The sequence below is a fragment of the Motacilla alba genome, chromosome 6 (assembly GCF_015832195.1).
Source record: "Motacilla alba alba isolate MOTALB_02 chromosome 6, Motacilla_alba_V1.0_pri, whole genome shotgun sequence".
NCBI classification, from domain to species: Eukaryota; Metazoa; Chordata; class Aves; order Passeriformes; family Motacillidae; genus Motacilla; species Motacilla alba.
The window spans coordinates 36,067,587-36,091,209 of NC_052021.1; the positions used below are offsets into that span (position 1 = coordinate 36,067,587).

The window sequence follows — 23,623 nt, forward strand, 5'->3', positions numbered from 1 at the left end:
GAAAAGGCCTGGACATCGTTATTTATGTCATGTGCACAGCAAAATCACGTCTCTTTCAATAGTTCCATAAAATTAAAATATCAGGAGTGAAAATGTTGACAGGTTCCAAATTTAGTGCTTTCCATTTTTGTACCAACTGGCCATTTTGTTCTCTGAAGTGAAACTGCTAGTACAGGATCACTTTGACAATTGCAAATTGGCTTTTCTTATTTTTCCTTAATACTTTTTTATTCTTACTGACCCATCACATTTGGAATTGACTATATTTTATCTGTATGATCTGGGATTCTACCTCTCTTTGGAAAACACTCTGGAGAGTAAGCCCATGAGAATTGTTAAAGAAAGAAGAGCATGGAAAGAAACCGTGTTTATCGAACAGAAGCCTTTTGTGTCTCTGCTTTCCACCCTCACCTCCCGTTTACTTACTATTTATGTCCAAAATTCATCGAGATTCCTTCTGTTCCTGTCGTTCTCTCTAGGAGCTGCAGTAAGATTGTTGTGCCATATTATTACTTTTGATCTAAAAATTGTTTTTGAAAGTAAGTGCTAAAAATTCCTCTCAACAAAGGGCAGTGCAGCATGAAATACTCGTCTGTTGATGTACAGCAAGTGGTGCAGTGGAACCAAACCACGCTGAAGATTACCCAAGCCCAGCCCAGCTGGAGCAGTGCTGTTTGCCAGGATGCAGGAGCTGCAGCCAGCCCTCACCCCACGCTGGGATGGAGTCCCCTGTGTGCCCCGAGCAGAGCTCTGGGGGGCTGCTGCATGCCCAGGCTCTCAGATCAGCTCTGCTCTGCTCTGAAACTTGATTTTAGCCCCTGCTGCTATCTTTGGGCTTGTCAGGGCAAGATTGTTGTCCAGAGCAGCTGGGGCTGCCCCTGGATCCCTGGCAGTGCCCCAGGCCAGGCTGGACACTGGGGCTGGAGCAGCTGGGACAGTGGGAGGTGTCCCTGCCATGGCAGGGGTGGCACTGGGGGGGATTTCAAGTCCCTCCCAACCCAGTGATTCTGTGATTCTGAGATTTGCAGGGTGTTCCTGGGCAGAGAGTCCCATCCCTGGGAATGTGGAGGAGTATAAAGCACATTTCTTTATCTTGGTCACTTGAGGTAAGGGAGGGCTGTCTGGTGGGTTTGATAGAAGGGCTCATGAGGCTTGTGAAGGCTCCCTGGGGCCAGGCAGTGGCTGCTGGGGCTTGGCTGGTGGGTGGCTGCAGTGCCAGGGCAAGGAGAGCGGCCAGGAGGGGCAGGGGGTTTGTGTCCAGCCCCTTGCCCTCACTCTGGCAGGGGTGTCCACCTGCCCAGCCTCCACAGCTGCCCTTCCAGGGCTGCTCCCTCTGTGCCCTGGTGCTCAGCACCAGCTCAGCGGAGCAAGCTCCTGCCAAGGGAAAATCAAGCGTTTGGCTGCAAGTGGCATTGATTCCTCTGAGGGTTTTGCACTGTGAAACTCGAGTACCTCCTTCTTTCTTGGCCCGAAAGAAAGGCCTGTGTTTATTTCCTGCAGCACAGAAGGGAAGCTCTGGTGCCTGGGGGCGTGTTGTGGCAGCAGCACAAACGAGGACATTGGGGCCACTTGGGTCTCCATGCCAGTGCCCGTTCTTGCCTCGGGGCCAGGGAACTTCAACATCAATTTAGGTGCAGAGATTAAATAAGGCCCTCCAATCTTCATTGGAAGTAATTAGATTTCTTTCTGTTACCAATATCTGTCAAATATGCAGGTAAAAAAAAAATAATTTTGCCTCTTTAACCAGCCTATCACAGAATGTAGTCATGGCCATAAGGAGAGGTGGCTCCAAATACTAGACAGAACTCAAAATGCATGTCGCCCACAGGAAAGCATTGCACAGTTTATTCAGACAATGCTCGTTAGCTGTGGTTGTGCACAGGGGTCCAGGTCCTCACGTAAATCTATGGAGTGCTGCAGAGCTGGAGGAAATGCTGATCCAGGTTTGGATCCACCCAAAAGGCAGAAAGATGGGTCACAGTGTCTTCAGGGATCTCTGCAGGTTGGTCTGAGTTTTCATCACTCTACTTTAATTATTGAAAAAGAAAAGCCCAGCAGAGATCTCTGAGCATGTGATTAAAGCCAGACAGAAATGTAGATGCCTAACAGCCTTTCTGTAGGCAGTGTGACAGCTCCAGAACACGTCTCCTGGGCTGTGCTCCTCCCTGCTCTCCGCACAGTGCCACACAGCCCCTGTCCCCTTCAGGGCCTCCCCAGGGGCTGCTCCATGGCCTAGAGGTCAGCAAATCTCACCATGCCCCACCAGAGACGTGCTCAGGGCTGTGGCCACAGGGACATCCCAGATGCCTACATTTGTGTGTGAACCAGAGTGAAGGCACCAGGTTTGGGGTGTCTGGCTGGTGATAGGGCTCAGCTGGTGTGCAGGGGGAGAGGAGGAGAGCCAGGACGAGTAACAGCAAAGAAAAACACTCCTCTTTAAACACTCCTCTTTCCTTTTTGTTCTTCAGGGCTCTCTGCTGTCACTTCTTCAGTTTCTCCTTGTTTATTTGGATTAGTGTCTCTCCCGAGGAAAAGAAATCTACACGTGTTTTGGAGCTTCAAGTCAAATAATCCCCCATATTCAAACTCAATTACAGAGACATCTGCTTAATGTCTGATGGGACCTTATTTTCTCAGCGTGACATTAAAGGGAAACGCTTACTCTGAACCACCTGAAATTGCATTAGGTCACAGGACTCAGACCCTGTGGATCTCATCCTGCAGCCCCCTTCCATGATTTCCTGCAGGGAGGTGAGGAAAGGTTCCCTGACAGATACCAACTGAAAGCCTCAGCCATATTTGCAGGGTACCAATGAGGAGAGCTTTTCCTGACAGAGTTTCAGTGTGCTGGCTGTCCCATTTGTGTCAGTGAGACAGAATAAGGCTCATTCTGGGAAAAAAAACAAAACAAAAACAACAAAACAAATCAAACAAAAAAAAAAAAACAAGCTTAGCTGTGCGTGTGTTTGGAGCCCCCCCAGCTGCACCTGCACCCGTGGTTCCCTTTGCCTGCACACAGAGTGCTGGGCACACCCAGAGGGGACACAGACCCACAGGGGCTGCTGGGCCTCAGGGGGGGCTGTGCACCTGCCCAGGAGCACAGGAACACAATTTTAGGACTCCAGATTGAAGCTACTGAGATTGCCCAGAGCAGCTGGGGCTGCCCCTGGATCCCTGGCAGTGCCCCAGGCCAGGCTGGACACTGGGGCTGGAGCACCTGGGACAGTGGGAGGTGTCCCTGCCGTGGCAGGGGGCTGGAACTGGATGATCTTTAAGGTCCCTTCCAACCCAGCCCAGTCTGGGATTCTGTGATCCTCTGATACACAGCACACTGAGGTGCTGTTGGGAACAGCAGGCGTTATTTTGGGTCAGAAGACTTTTTTGGCTCTAGCATAAGCAACCGAGAAAGAGATTTTTTATGGAAGTGTTGACACGACCTGGAAACACCAACAGGCTTGCTGTGAATAAAAGTTTCATCAGCTGCTGTTACAACTTGGCTGCAACAAACAGCAGTGCTGCATAAAAGAGATTTTAATGATTTATGGTGTTCTGACAAACGAGTCCATCAATCTTGTGGAAAAGCACAGCTTTTCAGCAGGGAGAAACTAAAGTTGTAAGACTCCATGAAAAATATCTTAAGGAGTGAAACATGGCAAGGTGTCTGGGAATGGAAACAAAATCAGCACTTAAAGATGTGAAGGCAGATTTGTCGAGCTGATAACCTTGTACTCAGAGCATGGCTCCTGAGGGTCCCACTTCTTTGGCTACCACTGCAACTCTAGAGGTTTAGATGGGAGATTGGGAATTGGGAATTGCTCCCTGGCAGGGTGGGCAGCCCTGGCACAGGGTGCCCAGAGCAGCTGGGGCTGCCCCTGGATCCCTGGCAGTGCCCCAGGCCAGGCTGGACACTGGGGCTGGAGCACCTGGGACAGTGGGAGGTGTCCCTGCCACGGCAGGGGTGGCACTGGGGGGGATTTGGGGTCCCTTCCCACCCAAACCCTTCTGTGAGTCTGTGCTTCTGTGAGCTGGATGGAAAGGGGTGATGTTGTCACAGCCAGCAGCCCTCACATGCTGGTGTCCCCTGGGCTGGGTGGCTGTCCCATGGAGAGGTGGCCGTGGGAATGGCAGCAGATGTCCCGGTGCTGCCAACGGCTCTTTGTGCGCTGGGGACAATGGCTGAGAGAGCACTGCCAGAGACACTGCTGGCCGAGCTGCTCCAGGACAAAGTGCTGCTTCAACGCGCTCTGCAGTCAAGCAGGGAAGGGTTTTGATGGATTCAGAGTGAGTTTTTATTCAGGGTCAGCCCGTTGTGGTCCCGTGTCCTCGCTGAGCGTGGGGCGAGTGTCACTACCAGGGGCAGGTTGTGTGCAGCTGCAGCCCGGGGCCAGGACTTGGTGCCACGGGTCCCTCTGGGTGCTATCCGACCCCTTGCCCACTAAGGGTAGGTGTGAAAGGATCTGCTGTGCCCAGAGCTCCCTCCCAGGTCCAGCCCTGGGGGGATGGAGAGGGGCTGCAGGGGCTGGCAGCCTCCAGTGTTTCCATCTCTCGCGCTCATGGCACCAAGCTCTGGGCCAGCACTGGGGAGGGGGAGCCCCTTTGAGGGACCAGCAGCATCCCTGAGGGGCTGCCTGCCCCTTCTGGGCCTGCTGGTGTAGGGGAGCTGCTCCTGGGGTGCCTGGAGAGATGCTTCCAGCAGAGCTTCCTCCGGCTGTTCCCGTGGCTCGTGTGCTGACACTGAATTATGTCACTGCAGATATACCTGCGAGGCAGCTGGAGGCTTTGTTCTCTTGGCCATGCCTAAAAAAAAATGATTAGCTGATTTTATCCTTGATATTTGTGAGGATTGTAGAACAAATTGTTATGAACTTTGTGATTACCAGTGTTGCACAGATGCTAATTACCAGGGAAGGGCTGCATTTTAATTGCCAGCAGCACCATCATAATACAATGTGGGTACAAAGATGCATTTGAATGCCAGGGGAAGTAGTTCTGTGTCCTGTGCAGCTGTGGCCATGTCCAGAACAGTGATCCCTGTTAGCAGTTTTCATGATAGCAGCTGAGAGTTTATTTTTTTTATTTTTTTTTTAAATAGATAATTGGCAAGATTCTGCCTGCAGTTCTTGGTACAAGAGCAAAGCAGAGGGGACCTGGGGATGCTGGGTGACAGGGATCTCCCTCCAGCCACTTTCTAAAGGATGGAAACCCTGGAAAAAGTGAATGATGTCTTGGTGTAAGAGCTGAGCCATTCAAGGAGAGCTCGGCTAAAGGAGATGAACTTCTTAGAAGTCAGTATTGAGGCTATCCTTTCAGCAGTGCACAGGTGCAATAAAGCCCTTCTCACCTGCTTTACTCTTTGCTCAGGAAACCAATGAACACAATTGTCCAGCCTATCCTTGCCCTTGCAGTCTGTCTCCAAAGTAAAAATTTAGTGCTCAAAATGAAATCGGTTGTCAAAAAAAGCTTGAGCTGTTTCTACATCATGCTAAGTGCCTTCTCACTGCTTCTGGTCCTTCAGGATGAAAGACTTAGTTCCTCCTGCTCCAGAGGCTGCAAATCTCCCGTGTCCCCCACACCCCGAGGCTGCTCTGTGCTTCCCCCACAGCAGAGGCTTCTTTCCCCACGCAGTCCCAGAGCCTGCTGATGCTTCTGGGTGCCATGGGCAATTTAATGTTAATGCTCCTCATTTCAAATTTCAGCCTTTCTGGTAAATGGCAGTTCTGCAGATATTGGGGGAAACAGGGAGGGATAAATACGCAGCAGAAGCTGGAGGAGAAATCAATATATGTGGGCAAGGTGCAACCACTGCAAAGAAGCATTTTTATAAACTGGAGCAGCGGCCACGGTTCAGAACTGGGTGGGATTAGGGTGTTTGATGTAGGTGTGTAGTGTTGGCTGACTCTAAGCCTTGACTCTGCTCTGAAAACAAGAAGAGTGAAATCCAGGTTGCACGCTGAAATGTCCCCGTGGCTCTGAGCCGCTGCCAACAGCGTCTGTGTGCGGGAGGGCTGCAGGGCATCGGCCTCGTCTTACACAGGCAGCAGCCGAAGGAGCAGAAATTCAAGAAGGAAACCCAGTGCTCCCAGTTCAGACCCAAAGACAGATCCCTGAGTCAGCTGTGGGTTTGTCACCAGCCGTGACGGTGACGCCCCTCAGGAGCCACGAGTACCTTCGCTTTGGGTGACCTCTGCGTATGCAGGAGAAAACAAGGTCTTTGTGCAGCTGAGGTGGAGTGATCCCCACTGTGTACCAGCTGCATGGATCCTGCCCAGAAGGGCTTTGTTTGAGCCCAGGAACACCCTGCTGTCCCTGGATAACAAGGCTAAGTCAGGACACGCTGTCAAATGATGAGGTGACCTCTCATCTGAGTGAGGGTTTCAGCCTGATGAATTCCTTCGGAATCAGCAGGGCAAAAAGTGACTGGATTTCCAAAGGAGCAAAGGCAGAGCCCGCTGGAGGCAGCGTGCCAGGCTGGGAAGGGTAGGGATCCAGCTGAGCTGCCAGCTGGGGTGACACACGGGTGTTGTCACTGTGACAGCACAGGGGTTGTCTCTGTTACAGCACAGGTGTTGCCACTGTGACAGTACAGGTGTTGTCTCTGTGACAGTTCAGGTGTTGTCACTGTGACAGTTCAGGTCTTGTCACTGTGACAGTTCAGGTGTTGTCACTGTGACAGTACAGGTGTTGTCTCTGTGACCATTCAGGTGTTGCCATTGTGACAGTTCAGGTGTTGTTCTTGTGACAGCACAGGTGTTGTCTCTGTGACAGCACGGGTGTTGTCACTGTGACAGTTCGGGTGTTGCCACTGTGACAGTTCAGGTGTTGTCACTGTGACAGTTCAGGTGTTGTCACTGTGACAGCACAGGTATTGCTCTTGTGACAGTTCGGGTGTTGTCACTGGGGTAGCACAGGTGTTGTCACTGTTACAGCACAGGTGTTGTCACTGTGACAGCACAGGTATTGCTCTTGTGACAGCACAGGTGTTGTCTCTGTGACCATTCAGGTGTTGTTCTTGTGACAGCACAGGTGTTGTCACTGTGACAGTTCAGGTCTTGTCACTCTGACAGTTCAGGTGTTGTAATGGGATAGCACAGGTGTTGTCACTGTGACAGTTCGGGTGTTGCCACTGTGACAGTTCAGGTGTTGTAATGGGATAGCACAGGTGTTGTTACTGTGACAGCACAGGTATTGCTCTTGTGACAGTTCAGGTGTTGTCACTGGGGTAGCACAGGTGTTGTCACTGTGACCATTCAGGTATTGCTCTTGTGACAGTTCGGGTGTTGTCACAGGGGTAGCACAGGTGTTGTCACTGTTACAGCACAGGTGTTGTCTCTGTGACCATTCAGGTATTGCTCTTGTGACAGTTCAGGTGTTGTCACTATCTCGGCCCGGGGTGAAGTGGGCCCGGGAGGTGTCCCCTGCCCCTGTCCTGGCTGGAATGGTGGCTGGGGGCTCCAGCCGTCCCTGGGGATGGGCAGCTGCGCACACACCCGGCTGTCTGGGGCTCTGTGGAAGCTTTTCTGTGCCGTGCCTTGAGCAATCCGCTCCCAGCTGCTGCCCGCCTTCTGCCTGGCAGGGCTGGCTCCGTTCCTCTCGTGTTCCTAATGGCTGTATTCAACCACCAAACACTCCCTTTGTGTGGCTGCAATGTGCAGAATGAGGACAGAGTCATTTCTGCTTCTTGCCTTGCTCCGCATTGTAGACTTGCCTGAAAATGGGTTAATTTAAAAAACGCACTCTTGACTTGTGACCAAATAGATGTTTATTCCTGCCCCAGGAACAGATGCATGAACAGAGAAGCACAAGAACAAAAAAGATACTTTTTGTGCCACTGCCATTTTGGGGGACACAAACACATTGATGCATTTCTGTAAGAAGGGGCGCCTTAGGAATGGTCACGGCCTGTGGCAGGGGCACTGAGTGGCTGAGCCCAGCCAGGCAGCACCAGCACCAGTCCTGGTGTTGGTTTGACCCGAGTTAGACCCCAGCCAAGAGCAGTGTGATGGGATCAGTACCTGGTGGTGGCTGTGCTGTGGACACAGCTCTCCTGCCCAGCTGTCCATCATCCCCTTAGGGCTCTCTGTGCCTCCATGGGCTCCTCAGGGCTCTCTGTGCCCTGCCTAGCTCTCCATGGGCTCCTTGGGGCTCTCTGTGCCCTGCCCAGCTCTCCATGGGCTCCTTGGGGCTCTCTGTGCCCTGCCCAGCTCTCCATGGGCTCCTTGGGGCTCTCTGTGCCCTGCCCAGCTGTCCATGGGCTCCGTGGGGCTCTCTGTGCCCTGCCCAGCTGTCCATGGGCTCCGTGGGGCTCTCTGTGCCCTGCCCAGCTGTCCATGGGCTCCTTGGGGCTCTCTGTGCCCTGCCCAGCTCTCCATGGGCTCCGTGGGGCTCATTGTGCCCTCGGGCAGCCCCATGGGCACAGGGCAGCCCCCACTCACACCACGGGCTCAGCTGCAGGGCAGCCTCTGCACTGACATCCACTTTTCCCGCAGAAATCAGAGAACAAACATTCCCAGAGTGCCTGGAACTGGTGCTGCTCTGCGTGGAGGTGATGCTGTTCCATTGCAGAAAGCTGTTTATCATAATTAGAGAGTACAAGAAGTTTTCATTATTTTCTCATTTATTATGCTGGGCTCCCATTTTCACTGTGGAGAAACAAGAGACAAATGACTTCAGAATAACATGTAATACTCATTAAGGTACAGCAAGTCACAACCTAAAAAATAAAGCACCTAGAAATTAATGAGCTTCCAGCAATAATGAGGAATAAGCTGACATCAGGAGGGAATGTTGCTTAGAGCCTTGATGGCTGCTACCCAGAGGATTGGATTGTTTTCGGAGCAGTTCTACAGCAATGACCATGTTTTGGAGGAAAATTGTTAGGGCTTTGCTGCTCAAAGAATTTATAAAATATAAAGTTATTTTTGCCTGGTTGTTTGAACGTACAACCAATTCAGCCTGCTGTAGGCAGGGGCTGGATCCTGCTGGTGGTGTGCATTGTGCTAGGTCCTTTATTATTATTATTAAGGTTGCATGAAGAAGGTTTTCCCTTATGTTTTGTACCTGGAACGGTCCCTGGCAGCTGGAGATGAAGGGCTCTGCTCGCCCATGGGCACCGGAGGGGTCCAGACACAGGGCAGGAGATCAGGTCACTCTGCCCACGAAGTGCCCTCATCGCGAGCCCTGAGGTGTGCAGAGAGCTGTGGCAACAGCTGATTTTCAGTTCTCACCGCGCTCGTAACGACGGCGGCAAACAATCGCGGTGATCCTGTGCATCTCTAATTAGGGGTATATCGGGCTAACGATAACCACCCATTATTTTGTCACCTCCCTGCGGCAGCGTGTCCTCGATGATATTATACCGAGCACCATTAGCACTCGCAAGTGGTTATTAGTGGCAGCGTTCGGAGGCGCGGAGCGTTCGCGGCTCCCACCTGTCTCGGTTCCCTGCCACCCCCAGAAATTCCCTGTCCTCGTTCCACTCGGTGTAAGCGGGACCCGCTCTCTGCCTGCAGCGGCCCCGGCCCAGGCAGCGGCCGCGCTGCCCGGGGAGCGGATCCAGCTCATCCTAATTACCGCCACGGCTGGCAATTAACAGAGGGCAGGCATAATTACAGCAGATGTAGACAAGCCATTAGTAATTTAAAAAGAGTTACCGTGATAGCTAATTAGCTCTTGGGAAAGCAGTCACCTTGGTAATGAAGGTGTCATTAGCGGAGCTGAGGGTGGCGCACAGGGCCAGCCTGGAGGCTCCATGCCACTTCGGGGGGCTCCGTGCCAGCCCGGGGACTCCGTGCCACTCTGGGGGGCTCCGTGCCAGCCCGGGGGCTCCGTGCCCACCCTGGGTCTCCATGCCCACCCAGGGTCTCTGTGCCACTCTGGGGGCTCAGTGCCAGCCCAGGGGCTCCGTGCCACTCTGGGGGCTCCATGCTCACCCGGGGGCTCCATACCAGCCCAGGGGCTCTGTGCCCACCCGGGGGCTCCGTGCCACTCTGGGGGGCTCTGTGCTACTCTGGGGCCTCCGTGCACCTCCGGGGGGCTCCGTGCTCACCCGGGGGCTCCGTGCCTGCGGCAGAGCGGGGCTCTGGGGACAGGCCCTGGGTGTCCCTCTGGACAGGTCTTTGTTGTTGTGACCAGTTTGCATTCTGGTCGCTTTCTGCTGCCCCGAAGGGGTTATTTTCCCCTTTCGGAGCCCGGCGATGTGCGGGCAGGTCGGAGCCGCCCCGCGGCGCTGGGCAGCAGCGCTGTGAGCAGCGGGGGCTGGCAGGAGCCCTGTGGCTGCCTGACACTGCTTTCCATCCGGACACAGCGAGCCCAAAGGTCTCTCGACAGCTCCCGGACACAGCTGTTGGAAAAGCTGTCCCTTTGGAAAGCTCTCCGGAGCCGGCCGTCGTGCCCTGGAGGCAGCTGCAGTATCCGACGGGCAGTGGGCTGAGCACTCCCCATCGGGCAGGGCGCTGGGAGCAGGGATGCTGCTGTCCGTAGGCCCGAGTCTCAGCTCAGAGGGGTTTGAGGGGTGAGGTGCTGAGCAGAGTGGTCTCAGCTCCCAGAGCAGCAGATGAGGGTGTGGAACGTGCTCCCAACTCTGTTTTCTCCTCCTGGCACAGGTGTGCATCGTGCAGAAGAGGGACACGGAGAAGATGTACGCCATGAAGTACATGAACAAGCAGCAGTGCATCGAGAGGGACGAGGTGCGCAACGTGTTCCGAGAGCTGGAGATCCTGCAGGAGATCGAGCACGTGTTCCTGGTGAATCTCTGGTGAGCAGCTCCCTCCCCAGCCTCCCGTGCTCGCAGAGCCACACACACGATAATCCCAGGGGCTCTCATAACTTTTTCAGCAGCAGATCTCTACAAATAGAGGCATTTCAGGTTGCTCAATAATGACTTCACTCTGTGTGCGCTGGCAGAAATATCCTCATTACTGAGCAACATCCAATTTTAAAAAACACTCTTAAAATCGGGTTGAAATCTAACAAATAGCTTGAGTTGGCATTGCCTGGGAAATGGACCCTGTCTAGGCAGTGCCAGTACCAAAGGCTGCAGTCTGTCTCATCTGCCCTACAGCCACATCGCCCCCTCAGCCCACCAGCATCCCTCAATGTGCTTTGCACCACACTCACTGGCCAAATAAAACACATTCCTTTGGAGCTCAGACACATCATTATCAAAGGTGGCAGGAAAAGCTAATTTACAGTTTTAGAAAGCAGAGCACTATACCCCAGTGTCATTGGTTGGTTTGGGGTGAGCCCTAGGCAGAGGCCTGGGGACCCCCTGCTCGAGGGTCTGTCCTTTCTCAGCCTTCCTGCCCATGAAGGGTCCCCTCCCCTCCAGCAGTGCTGGATGTGTGCCAGGCCGGTGGGGAGGGGGAGACTTCTAAAAATTGAGCAAGTTTTACACCCAAAGTGATGGAAGTGGGTGATGTGTCACATTTGCTTTGTTGATCCATTGCTACTCCATGGAGTAGCCAATTGAGTTAATATTGATATTTTTCAGTTTCTTAGCGATTGCAAATGTTTTTTCTGACAAGTGCTGAAATTCTGTAGAGAACTTGCTCTCGTAGCAAACCCTTTCGGCTCGTAGTTTTAGAATAAACCTACATTTAGGATGGGAGCAGAAGTGAGTGATTCATAAGTATTATACAATCCCACATACTCTTTCCTTGGAACTGCAGTCACCAAATATAACAATGAGCGTTGTTTTGGTGTATCCCCACTGCTGTCAGTCTCCCGTGGGACCCACAGCAGATTTAGAGAGGCGGTTTACTCCACAGTAAATATAAATCTCTTTTTCTGGTTTATCTGGTTAAATTAGCAGTTGCGTTTTCCAATTCATCTTCAAGATAGGCTGAGATATTTTAAGTAGGTTTTATGAGATTGTTTGCAGTTGAAAATGTGAAGTTTCCCTGAAGTGTCTGGCTGGCAGAGCCTGAGCTCTGTGCTGGTGGGCTGACATGGCACAGCTGCTCAGGGACAGTGACGGGGTGAGCAGGGGGACGTTACCTGGGATACTTGTCTCTTTCAGGGAAGCATTGCTTAGTGTAGGAATCGATTTAAAAAACAAGCGAGCATCTTGAGCTGGACGTGCTTGATTGTGAAGGTGCAAGGAGCAAAGCTGCATCTTCAGTTTTGGGGCCAACACTGCAAGGACCTTGAGGGGCTGAAGCATGTCCAGGGAAGGGAACAGAGCTGGAGAAGCAGCTGGAGCCCCAGGAGGGGCTGAGGGAGCTGGGAAGGGGCTGCAGAGTTCCTGAGGGAGCTGGGAAGTGGTTGGAGAATTCCTGAGGAAGCTGGGAAGGGGCTCAGCCTGGAGCAAAGGGGGCTCAGGGGGGCCCTTGTGGCTCTGCACAGCTCCTGCCAGGAGGGGACAGTCGGGGGGTCAGGCTCTGCTCCAGGGAACAGGGACAGGAGCAGAGGGAATGGCCCCAGGCTGGGCCAGGGCAGCTCAGGGTGGAATTTGGGAACAATTTTCCATCCAAAAGGGCTGCCGAGCTCTGGCACAGCTGCCTGGGGCAGTGGAGGAGTCCCCATCCCTGGAGGGATTTAAAGCCCTGTGGTTGTGGCAGCTGGGGACAGGGGTCATGGGTGGCCTTGCAGTGCTGGGAATGGCTGGACTTGAAGGCCTGAGAGAGCTTTTCCAGCACAAACACTTCTGGGGTTCTGTGCCCGTGGTGGGGCCACGTGCAGTTCTCCCTGGAGCTGTGTGACTGGGAGAGGGCAAAAGCCCTGCTGGGTTTGTGAGCCCCGGGAGGCTCAGCGGCTCCCCGGCCCCGCAGGTATTCCTTCCAGGACGAGGAGGACATGTTCATGGTGGTGGACCTGCTCCTGGGAGGCGACCTGCGCTACCACCTGCAGCAGAACGTTCAGTTCACCGAGGAGACAGTCAAGCTGTACATCTGTGAGATGGCGCTGGCCCTCGACTACCTGCGCAGCCAGCACATCATCCACAGGTAACTGCGCGGCTCTGCTGGGCCTGCAGGCACCTGCCCTGCTGGCCTGGCGTGGCTCACGCTGTCCGTGCTGCTCCCGGCCACCCCCTGGCTGCTGGTCCTGCCCCCCAGCACTCAGAGGGAGTCTGATGCTTCACTGGGGGCTGAACACTTCAGGGCAGGCGCTAAAGCCATCCTGGGCTTCACACAAATATCCCCAGTATTGTTATTCCTTTTCCTTGGGAATTTCCTTTCCTTCCTGAACAAGTCTAATGCTTCCAGTTTGCCACCAAGTTGCCCAGGAAATGCTTGTTTCTAGCCCATCATAAAGGGGCTTGCCTCATGTTAGAATATTTTTGTTTAGTTTATTCCTAATTTTTGATAGATAAACAATTGCGGGATTTTTGTCATTGAGTCTCATCCCTGGTCTGACTGAGATTCCATGTGCTGTAATCTTCCTTCTTTTCCCAGAGATGTGAAACCAGACAACATCCTCCTCGATGAACAAGGTAGGATCACTCTGCTCCTCTTCGTTTGCTCGCTCATTCATTCCAGGCACAGATTCCTTATAGTCCTGGCTGCTGGGCATCCTTTTACCTGGGGAAATGATGGAAAAAGCTGCTCTGCTTTTATTGGATCATGTTTGCCTGAACATCCCTGTGCTTTTTACTGTGGGGAGGGGCACCCAGCTGGCCTGTCCAGCGTGCTGTGGTCAGCCTGACTTCAGCCCTGGGAATTCAGACTCACTGCAGTTCAATGGCTTCAGTGGCTTGGAACAGCCATGCCTCGTGGAAGCTCCATGGCAGGAGCTTGGAACGAGAGGATCTTTAAGTCCTTTCCAACCCAAGCACTCTGTGGTTCTATGACAGTGTTTCCCTGGTGTCTTTTTCACTCCTGTAGCTTCTGGCTAGAGCAATTTGGCCAGTGCTGAAGCTGCTGGGGGTTACTGGCTAGCTCCAAGTGTGATTTAAAATCAAAACCCAAAGCTCCCTACCCTTTAATCGCCTGGCCAGCCCAAATCCTGGGAAGCCTTTGGGATCTCCCACGGCCATGCCATGGATCTGACCCTGACCTGCCCGTGTCTGTGCTACCCTGAGGGCAGAAGCTTATGAAACAAATGTGTTCTGACTCTGCATTGCCACTGCACTGCCATTAATTCCTTCTTAAAATGTGTCTTTATTTAAGGTCATGCCCATTTAACAGATTTTAATATTGCAACCATCATTAGGGACGGTGAAAGAGCGACAGCATTGGCTGGGACAAAGCCATACATGGGTAAGAGACAATCCCATGGGTAAGAGACAATCTCTTCTCTCGTGCCTGTGTCACGTTCTGCGTGCTCAGCACATGCTGCCCCAGCCAGGGCCCTCCAGTTATTTGGGACATTGGTGCTCGTGTGCAAGTCATTCAGCAGAGCCCGATTGTTTGAGAAGGTGAACTCCCAGTGGGGAGGCATCGGGGCTGGCATGTCACCCCATCCCATCCCATCCCGTCCTGTCACCCCATCCCATCCCGTCCTGTCACCCCATCCCATCCCATCCCGTCCTGTCACCCCATCCCATCCCGTCCTGTCACCCCATCCCATCCCGTCCTGTCCTGTCACCCCATGCCATCCCATCCTGTCCTGTCCCCCCATCCCATCCTGTCCTGCCCCCCATCCCATCCTGTCCTGTCACCCCATCCCATCCTGTCCTGTCCTGCCCTCTGCATTCCATCCTGTCCTGTCCCCTCCATCCTGCCCTGCCCCGCTCATCCCATCCAGCCTCCTCCTCCTGCGCTCCCCGTCCCTCCCTGGCTCCAGCCTTGCGCTCGGTGTCTCCCGGGACCCCACGGTTGTGCTGTCCTGTGTTGGGAGGGCTGTCCCTGCAGGTGGCTGCCATCCCAGCTCCCAGTGAGGGCAGGCACACGGCTGCTGCCTCGCACAGCCTCCCCCGGGGCAGGAAAATCACCCTGAGCGCTGTGCACGGACTGACACGACCTGCTGGAGCAGAGAACAACAAATAACCTGCTGTGTGTTATGCCTTTCTGCTCAGCCCCGGAGATCTTCCATTCCTTCCTGAGCGGCGGGACGGGCTATTCCTTCGAGGTGGACTGGTGGTCTCTGGGAATCATGGCCTACGAGCTGCTGCGGGGCTGGGTAGGGCTCCGCTGTCCCGGCCCTCAGACCGTGTGCTCTGGCTGGCCCAGAGGGACAGGGCACTCCTCACCCTTGTGCTCTTGTCCCCAGAGGCCGTACGACATCCACTCCAACAACCCCGTGGAGTCCCTGGTGCAGCTCTTCAGCACCGTCAGCGTCCAGTACTCCTCAGCCTGGTCCAAGGAGATGGTGGCCCTGCTGCGGAAGGTGAATGGCCCTTCTGGGGTGGAGCTGGAGCAAGTGCTGGGTGAATTGTCCTTCTGGGGTGGGTTTGGGTTGGATGGCAGCTACTGTGCAGGCAGGACGAGCTGGACAATTATCAGCGTATCAATAAACAACGAATAATAGGAGTAATTATAGTAATTTACAAAAGACAGGCTGGAAAGTTAGGGATGCTAAGCCTTGAGAAGAGAAGCTCCAGGGAGACCTTGTGGGAGTGCCTAAACAGGCTCCAGGAGAAGCTGGAGTGGGACTGGGGACAAGGATGGAGGGACAGCACACAGGGAATGGCTGCCAGTGCCAGAGGGCAGGGCTGGATGGGAGATTGGGAATTGGGAATTGCTCCCTGGCAGGGTGGGCAGCCCTGGCACAGGGTGCCCAGAGCAGCTGGGGCTGCCCCTGGATCCCTGGCAGTGCCCCAGGCCAGGCTGGACACTGGGGCTGGAGCAGCTGGGACAGTGGGAGGTGTCCCTGCCGTGGCAGGGGTGGCACTGGGTGAGCTTCCAGCCGAGTCCAGTCTGGGACCCTGTGATTAATTATATGTGCTGTGTGTTTATCATCCCTGTAATAAGATGCATGATGTTTGATAGCAAGGGCAGCCAAAAGGCTGGTTTTGTGTGAGAGTCAGAGCCCAGCTGGGCTGGAATTGTGCCTTCCAGCATGCCATCCTCTCCATGGTCACCGTCACCTGTAAAGGCAGCGCCTCTGGCTGGGATGGCAGCTGAGGTGCAGCTGCACTGCAGCACTGGCTGCTCCCTCTCGCTTGTTCTTTGGGGCTGAAGGGTCTGACAGGGTTGTGAGAGCTGCTGGGGGTTCCAGCTCTGTGGAATGCTCTGCTGCTTTCCTCGGGCTGCTGCTGGAGAGAGCTGGGATGTGTTGGGGCAGCTGGTTTAGCTCTGGCTTGCTTGAGAACCCTGAAAAGTAGCTGGTGAGTGTGTTGCAGGAAAGATGCGGCCGGTGCCGGCAGCAAATGAGTGCCTCTGACATGAGTTAATGTTGGGTGGGCAATTTGCATAATTAGATTCAGTTTAATGAGGAGCTGCTGGCAGAGGCTGTCAGGCGCGTTCGGCGGGTTCGCATTGCCATCTGCTGGGCAGCCGGGCTGCCAGGCAATCCAGCCCCTCACCAGGCGAGTGCCAGCAGCCGCCTCAGCCGGGAGGGGACCCCCGTGTCCCCCCCGAGCGCTGGGGTGCCTGCAGAACCTGTTCTCAGGTGTTTCTCCTGCAGTAAGCTCTCCATTTCCCCCAGCAGAAAGGCTCCCTGGCCCGGGCAGGCTGTTGCTGGCTGCCTTGCCTCGCTCCCCTGGCAGGAAGCTCTTGTCTGCAGTGCTGTACCAGCAGTGCTTTTCCCTCCCCAGCTGCTGACAGTGAACCCCGAGCATCGCTTCTCCTGCCTGGCGCACATCCAGGCCTCGGCTCAGCTCTCGGGCGTGGTGTGGAGCGACGTGAGCGAGAAGCGCGTGGAGCCAGCCTTCGTCCCCAACGTGAGTAGGGTCCCCGTCCCGAGCAGGGGCTGCTCCTCAGGCCGCAGGAGCCACCGTGAGGGCAGAGCGTTTCTGGGGGGGAGGAGGTTCCTGGGTGCCTGCTGCGCCTGACCCGGGTGCTGCCGTGTGTCCCGGCAGAAGGGCCGCCTGCACTGCGACCCCACCTTCGAGCTGGAGGAGATGATTCTGGAGTCACGGCCCCTGCACAAGAAGAAGAAGAGGCTCGCAAAGAACAAGTCAAGGGATAACAGCAAGGACAGCTCCCAGTCTGTATGTGCTCCCTGGGTAACACGCAGCTGGGACAGGTTGGATCTGGGCGGGTGTTGCAGCTGTTAGTGCCACACTGCAGGAGCCACGGGTTTATTTTGATGAAAACATTTGCCCATTGGAGCCATTTCAACAACCACAGGTCTTCTTATGGGAGTTTGACCAAACTTCCCCAGTAGCGGGTCCTTTGGGAACTGGGATGAGCAGCAGAGGTGTGGGCAGCCCGGTGTGTTCAGGCTGTGTCCCCGCACAGCCCCAGGCTGGGCACAAGGCAGCAGCTCCCCGTGTGCCTCGGCAGGGACTCCCACACGTGGGCTGTGTGCTGGGCTCTCCCCACGCTGCCTGAGCTTCCTTTGGGCTGACAGCACTCCCAAAATATGGGATACGGGGAGAAGCGTGTTGTGTTTCTGTCAGGAATGGTGTGATCTGTGTTTTATGGAAAACTGCTGCTGTGGATGGCACCAGCCCCTGGTGAAAGCCCCACGGCAGCCAGCCCTGCTGCCTCCAGCTGTTGGGCTGAGGATCAGGGGGCTGGGGGCTCCTGCCCACAGCTGGAGGCTCCTGCACACAGCTGGGAGTACGGGGGCTGCAGGCAGCAATGAGATGCAAATGGGGCTGCTTATGCATGTTTTGTTTTTCTTCAATAGGAAAATGACTATCTCCAGGAATGCCTTGAAGCTATCCAGCAGGACTTCGTCATCTTCAACAGAGAGAAGTGAGTGTGTGGGGTGTTTTTTTTAGGGAAAAATACTCCTTTTTCTGACTTCCCTTAGGAATCATGGCCAGTGCCTGACAGCCAGGAGCACCTTGCTGCCGGCTTTGCACCGGGTGACTGGTGTCAGCAGAGCAGCTCAGGTCTGCCTGTGCATGAAAAATGGCTCTAGCCACAAAGGGAGGCAAGATCAAGGATTATTAACAGCCGTTAAATAAAATAAAGTGTAGAGAGACTTCTGGGGTTTAACATTGTTGGGACACTGCCTCTGTTCTCCCGTGGCACCTGCTCACCCAACCTGCTTTTAGCAGATGATGTTTTGGGAAATGAAGGCGAGGAAGGTTGCACTCAATGATTGTGGAGATCTTTAACACATAGAATAGATTCATAGGATCATTCAGGTTGGAAAGTCCCTGGTGGGTATAAGCAGGCAGTGAATGGGCTGGATTAAAGCCACTGCTTCCCCAGGGTTGGGCTGTGTGGTCCATTAGCACAGCACGAGGCAGGCTCTGTGGAGGAGGGCTTGGCAGGTGCCTGGCCATGCTGTGGGTACTCATGGCCAAGGTCTGGGGGGGCTGAAGCCTCACAGGCTGTTTTGGGGCATTTCAGAGCAGTTTGGAGTGGTTGGCTGATACGCTGGGCTCTGTCATGACCCGTCGGTGAGCTCTGGGAGGACTCCTCGTTCTCTGCGGCTCTGTCGCAGGCACCTCTCGAGCAGGGAGTGGGCACGGGGGCCCAGACCCCCTGCCCCTCCCGCTGCTGGGGTGTTTGCTTGGGGGACAGCTCTGTAACTCCTGTTCCTCCACTCCCACAGGCTAAAGAAGAGCCATGAGCAGCCGAGCGAGTCCGTGTCCGCCTCAGAGACCGCCGAGGAGGCCGAGGCCGAGCCCCTGCACATGTGCAGCTCCGTGTGCTCCTCGGGCAGCAGCTAGGCCGGGGCCAGGCCGCCCGCCCTCACCTGCCCTCAGGTGTGCTGAGCACCCGAGCCCGCCCCGCTGCCGCCGGACAGCACCGGCAGCTCCCCTTGAGAGCTGGAGCAGGCCAGAGTTCCCACAGGACTGCCTTGGGCCATGGATGGCCAGCCTGGCTCCCCTTGAGAGCTGGAGCAGGCCAGAGTTCCCACAGGACTGCCTTGGGCCATGGATGGCCAGCCTGGCTCCCCTTGAGACCTGGAGCAGGCCAGAGTTCCCACAGGACTGCCTTGGGCCATGGATCACCAGCCCAGCTTCCATGGAGGGCTGGAGCAAGCCAGAGTTCCCACAGGACTGCCCCGGGCCATGGATCACCAGCCCAGCTTCCATGGAGGGCTGGAGCAAGCCAGAGTTCCCACAGGACTGCCTTGGGCCATGGATCACCAGCCCAGCTTCCATGGAGGGCTGGAGCAAGCCAGAGTTCCCACAGGACTGCCCCGGGCCATGGATGGCCAGCTGGATCGCCACCATGGCTGCCTGTCGGGGGGAGATACGGCCTATGCAACTTGTCAGGGGAGGAGATCAACTTATTTATTCTTTCTGTTTTAATGTCAGGTTGCTGATCCACATGTTTTTAATGCAGTGAGAGGACAGGGAACAAAGCCATGTCCTTGAAGACACGGAGCAGGGAGACACAGAGCAGGGAGGAAGGCCAAAGAGGTGGTGAGAGCTTGACTTTGGCACTCCCTGTTCACAGCTGCTGCTCTGGGGATGGACAGTCCCTGCACACACCAGAGCAGCCCCAGGGCCCTCTGGCACCACTCCTGGGAGCCTCCAGCTCCTTGGGTCCTGCAGCACAAGGATGTCCCAGGCGCCTCCTTGTCCTTGCGTCACCTGTCAGTTCCTTCAGATTCAAGGCAAATAAATGTTTTTTTTTGAGCACTCCATGGATTCTTCAGGGGCTGGGTATTGGTTCAATATGTTTTTGAGATGCAGAATGCATTTGAAATGTTTTCTTCCTTGACATGGCTGCTGCAGGCAGTGAGGAGCTGTGGGATGGGTTGGAGGCTCTGGCTCCACATGCCCAGGTTCAGAGGAACACAGTTTATCACAGGCTGAGGTTTTGCTGGAGGCAGAGTGGGTGGCCTTGCAAGGCTGCTTGGTTATGAAAGACAGGAATATTGTATTTCACCCTTTGATTTACTTTATTTTCAGTGTAAAGTACAAGTACTGTATATAATTTGCCAATACCTGTCTTAACTTCTTATTAAGACGGGAAATCTTCCCTTGCTCCAGCTGTGGGTGTTGCCTTTCCTGCTGCAGGGGCCTTCACTGAGTTAGTTGTTGAGCCTGCTGCAGAGGGGTTTTTGCACCCCTGGAATCCAGCAGTGCATCTCCTGGCATGTGCTGGGGACGCTGTTGAAGCTGACTCCCTGAGAACAGCACCAGGACACAGAGCTGAGGGGTCACTGTGCTGGGTGGCACAGGCACCGTGGACACACTGAAGTGCTTGGTTGTGGTCGTAAATAATATTTGGGCATCACCTCACCAGAGCCCACAGGGGACAAGGTTTCACTGTCACCTGTTTGCACTCAGTCCCTGGAGTAGAAACGGCACAAAAAGAGCAATTGGAAAGGGGATAAGTGACAGAAACAAGAGTGCCAACAGCTCAGCGTTATTGTCAGAGCCCCTGTGCAGGGTTTCAGTGCTCTGGGGCCCCCTGCCCCCCCGTGCCCCACTCGGGGCCCCTCTTGTGTCCCCATTGCTGTGTCCCTGTGATGAGCCAGTGCCAGCTGAGCCCAGCTCAGTCCTGTTGGCCCTGCACATCTTTGTGGCTCCTGCCAGGGTGTCCCATGTCCGGCTCACCCCATCCTCAGTGCAGTCCTGGGGGTCTGATCCTCTCTCCTCCCTGTGCCACTCCCCTGGCTGTCCCCTGTCCCTGGCCACTGGCACAGGCTGGGCTGGGCGTGGGGACACAGGGTGGGTGTGGTGCCCGTGTTGGTGCCGCTGTTCTGGCTGAGCCCTGGCTGCTGCTGCTGAGCAAACCTCACAGTGAAGGCGTGACAGAGCCCTGGTCCCACGTCCCAGCCTGGAAGGTGTCACTAACAGCTCTGGGCTGCACCTCCACTACAGCCAGAACACAGGAATCTTCTGTACATAAATATTTAAATACCTGTATTTTTTTGTATGACAGATTTATACAGTGTGTGCCATTATCTGCTGTGAAAAGTCTACAGCACCTATAAATTATTCTCCTATAATCACTTGCCATGAGATTGGTTTCTTATCTCTGTTGTGTTACAAAGTTTTGCAAAGTTGCATATTTTTAAGTGTTTGCATTGAATTCCACAGCCTTCACTGGGAATTTTGAGCATAAGACAAATGGCAGGTCAGGTCCTGATGTTCCTTCTGTTGCCAATTCTCTTTTACTCCAGAGCTTGCCAAAAACAGTCTAAGAGTAATAAAATAATAACAAAAATACTACTTAAATGGACTTGACCCTGGACTGAAATCCTGCTGCCTTGGGAGGGTATTTTTAAAAATTATTTCAGTGCAGATATATGTAAATATATCTTTGTATTTTATGTTCATACATTCCTGTAATTTTCTTGCATGACAATTTTACCACCTCACAGAGTATTTAAGTTATGACAAGGTTGTGTTTTTGCTGATACCGTCGGAAGCCATTGCACACGTGGAGTAATAAATGTGTATTTTTAACACTGCCAAGGATTTGGTGTCATTTCCAGGGTATCGATGGACAAAGGCAGGGAAGCATCCAAGCGCTGGAGTTCTGGAACCCAGCTGCACCTGGGCAGGTGGGACAGGGCCAGCTAGCACAGAGCTGGGTGGGAGGGGAGCTGTGGGACCACCTCCTCAGAAACTGGCCCAGGAAGGGGAACAGCTGGCCCCAGGGGTTCCTGTGTGCCCCTCTCGGTGCCAGCCAGGTTTTGTGTTCCATGGGGAGGCTGTACCAGGGTCTGTGTTCCATGGGGAGACGGTACCAGGGTTTGTGTTGTGTTCAGAGCCTGTACCAGGGTTTGTGTTCTGTTCAGAGCCTGTTCCAGGGTTTGTGTTCTGTACAGAGACTGTACCAGGGTTTGTGTTCTGTATTTTGTGTTCAGAGCCTGTACCAGGGTTTGTGTTCTGTTCAGAGCCTGTACCAGGGTTTGTCTTCCATGGGGAGGCTGTACCAGGGTTTGTGTTCTGTAGAGAGGCTGTACCAGGGTCTGTGTTCCATGGGGAGGCTGTACCAGGGTTTGTGTTTTGTGTTCTGAGGCTGTACCAGGGTTTGTGTTCTGTTCAGAGGCTGTTCCAGGGTTTGTGTTCTGTGCAGAGACTGTACCAGGGTTTGTGTTCTGTGTTTTGTGTTCTGAGGTTGTGCTAGGGTTTGTGTTCTATTCAGAGGTTGTGCCAGGGTTTGTGTTCCATGGGGAGGCTGTACCAGGGTCTGTGTTCTATTCAGAGGCTGTACCAGGGTTTGTGTTCTGTGCAGAGGCTGTACCAGGGTTTGTGTTCTGTTCAGAGGCTGTTCCAGGGTTTGTGTTCTGAGGCTGTACCAGGGTTTGTATTCTGTGCTTTGTGTTCTGAGGCTGTCCCTGCTCGCCCTGGGGCTGCCGGCACTGCCCATGCTGGGTTGGGATCTTGGTGAGGACGAGAGTGCCAGGCACAGCCACTGGCCTGGGACAGCTGTGCCCACTCCAGCCCTGCTGCCACCCGTGCTGGGGGCACCGGGTGGGGCAGAGTGGCACAGGGTGAGGCAGAGGGGCAGGGCATGGGGCAGAGGGGCAGGGCATGGGGCAGAGGGGCACAGGGTGGGGCAGAGGGGCAGGGCATGGGGCAGAGGGGCAGGGCATGGGGCAGAGGGGCACCGGGTGGGGCAGAGGGGCAGGGCATGGGGCAGAGGGGCAGGGCATGGGACAGGACCCCGGCCTCGCTGCAGCACGGAGGCACGGCAGCCATGGCTCACAGGGGTTTGGTATTTCCCCGCACAGCCCCGGATTTTGTATCTTAACCTCAATAAATGCATCTCTGGAAGCGTCAGGAGATCTCTGCTTTTCCTCTTTGTTCGCCCTCAGTGCAGGAATGATTTATCTTGCTTGTAACGTGCTGCTCGTTGGTTGCAGTGCAGACACTGCTCCCAGAGCTGCTGCTCACTTCAAAGGAGCAGTGCAGGCGGAGACAATCCAAGGCTGAGCCTGGACTCGTCCCTTCTGCACACTCCTGGGTGTCCCTGAGGGACCAAGGGCAGCCGCTGAGCCGGGCTGTGCACTGCAGGGGGAAAGGTGAGGGTCGCAGACTGAGGGCAGCTCCCCACACACAGCCCTGAAATCCAGGGCAGGGGAAGCTGCGGGACTGAAACACCCACAGCAGCCAGGAGAGCTCAGTGCTGCCAGCCCTGTGCCACCACCACTGTGCCTACGCCGTGGCAACTGCAATTGGCCAGGAACAAACGACCCTCATCAACCAGCTCTGTCTTTCTCACCGGCTGCAATTGATCCTGCTGCTGATCAAGGTGCTGGACGGGAGGGAAACCACAGAACCACAGAATTCCAGAGTGGGAAGGGACGGTAAAGCTTGTTCACCTTCCAGTGTCCCAGGGTGCTCCAAGGCCAGGCTGGAGCGGGTGTCCAGCCTGGTTTACACACTGCCGGGGAGCCGGGGCAGCCACAGCTGCTCTGGGCACCCTGTGCCAGGGCCTGACCCTGCCCCGTGGCAGTGGGAAGCCATGCAAAACAAAAACAAAGACACAGTAAGCACGGAAAACCAGGGATAGTTCAGAGCCTGCCCGACAGCTCATTTGCTCCCTGAGGAGCACTGTTATCCTCAGGGAACTGGGGGTCCATCCCTGAGGAGCACTGCTGTCCTGCAGGAATTGGGGGTCCATCCCTGAGGAGCACTGTTATCCTGAGGGAATTGGGGGTCCATCCCTGAGGAGCACTGCTGTCCTGCAGGAATTGGGGGTCCATCCCT

General features: G+C 54.7%; 1 protein-coding gene across 2 annotated transcripts in view; it reads left to right on the forward strand.

Moving 5' to 3' along the window:
* The window catches only part of STK32C (serine/threonine kinase 32C), a 79,457-nt gene extending 58,078 nt beyond the window's left edge, over positions 1–21,379 (forward strand). Inside the window, exons 3-12 of one of the 2 annotated variants that reach the window (XM_038141312.1) lie at positions 10,602–10,753; positions 12,768–12,941; positions 13,392–13,429; positions 14,106–14,195; positions 14,954–15,057; positions 15,148–15,264; positions 16,634–16,759; positions 16,898–17,029; positions 17,674–17,741; positions 18,553–21,379. In XM_038141312.1, coding sequence (XP_037997240.1) covers positions 10,602–10,753; positions 12,768–12,941; positions 13,392–13,429; positions 14,106–14,195; positions 14,954–15,057; positions 15,148–15,264; positions 16,634–16,759; positions 16,898–17,029; positions 17,674–17,741; positions 18,553–18,670 — 1,119 coding nt within the window. In that variant the 3' untranslated portion in view covers positions 18,671–21,379. Of the gene's footprint in view, positions 1–10,601; positions 10,754–12,767; positions 12,942–13,391; positions 14,196–14,953; positions 15,058–15,147; positions 15,265–16,633; positions 16,760–16,897; positions 17,030–17,673; positions 17,742–18,552 lie in introns of those variants that run through there. The other variant, XM_038141310.1, reaches the window with a different exon arrangement.
* The last annotated feature ends 2,244 nt before the right edge of the window (positions 21,380–23,623 follow it).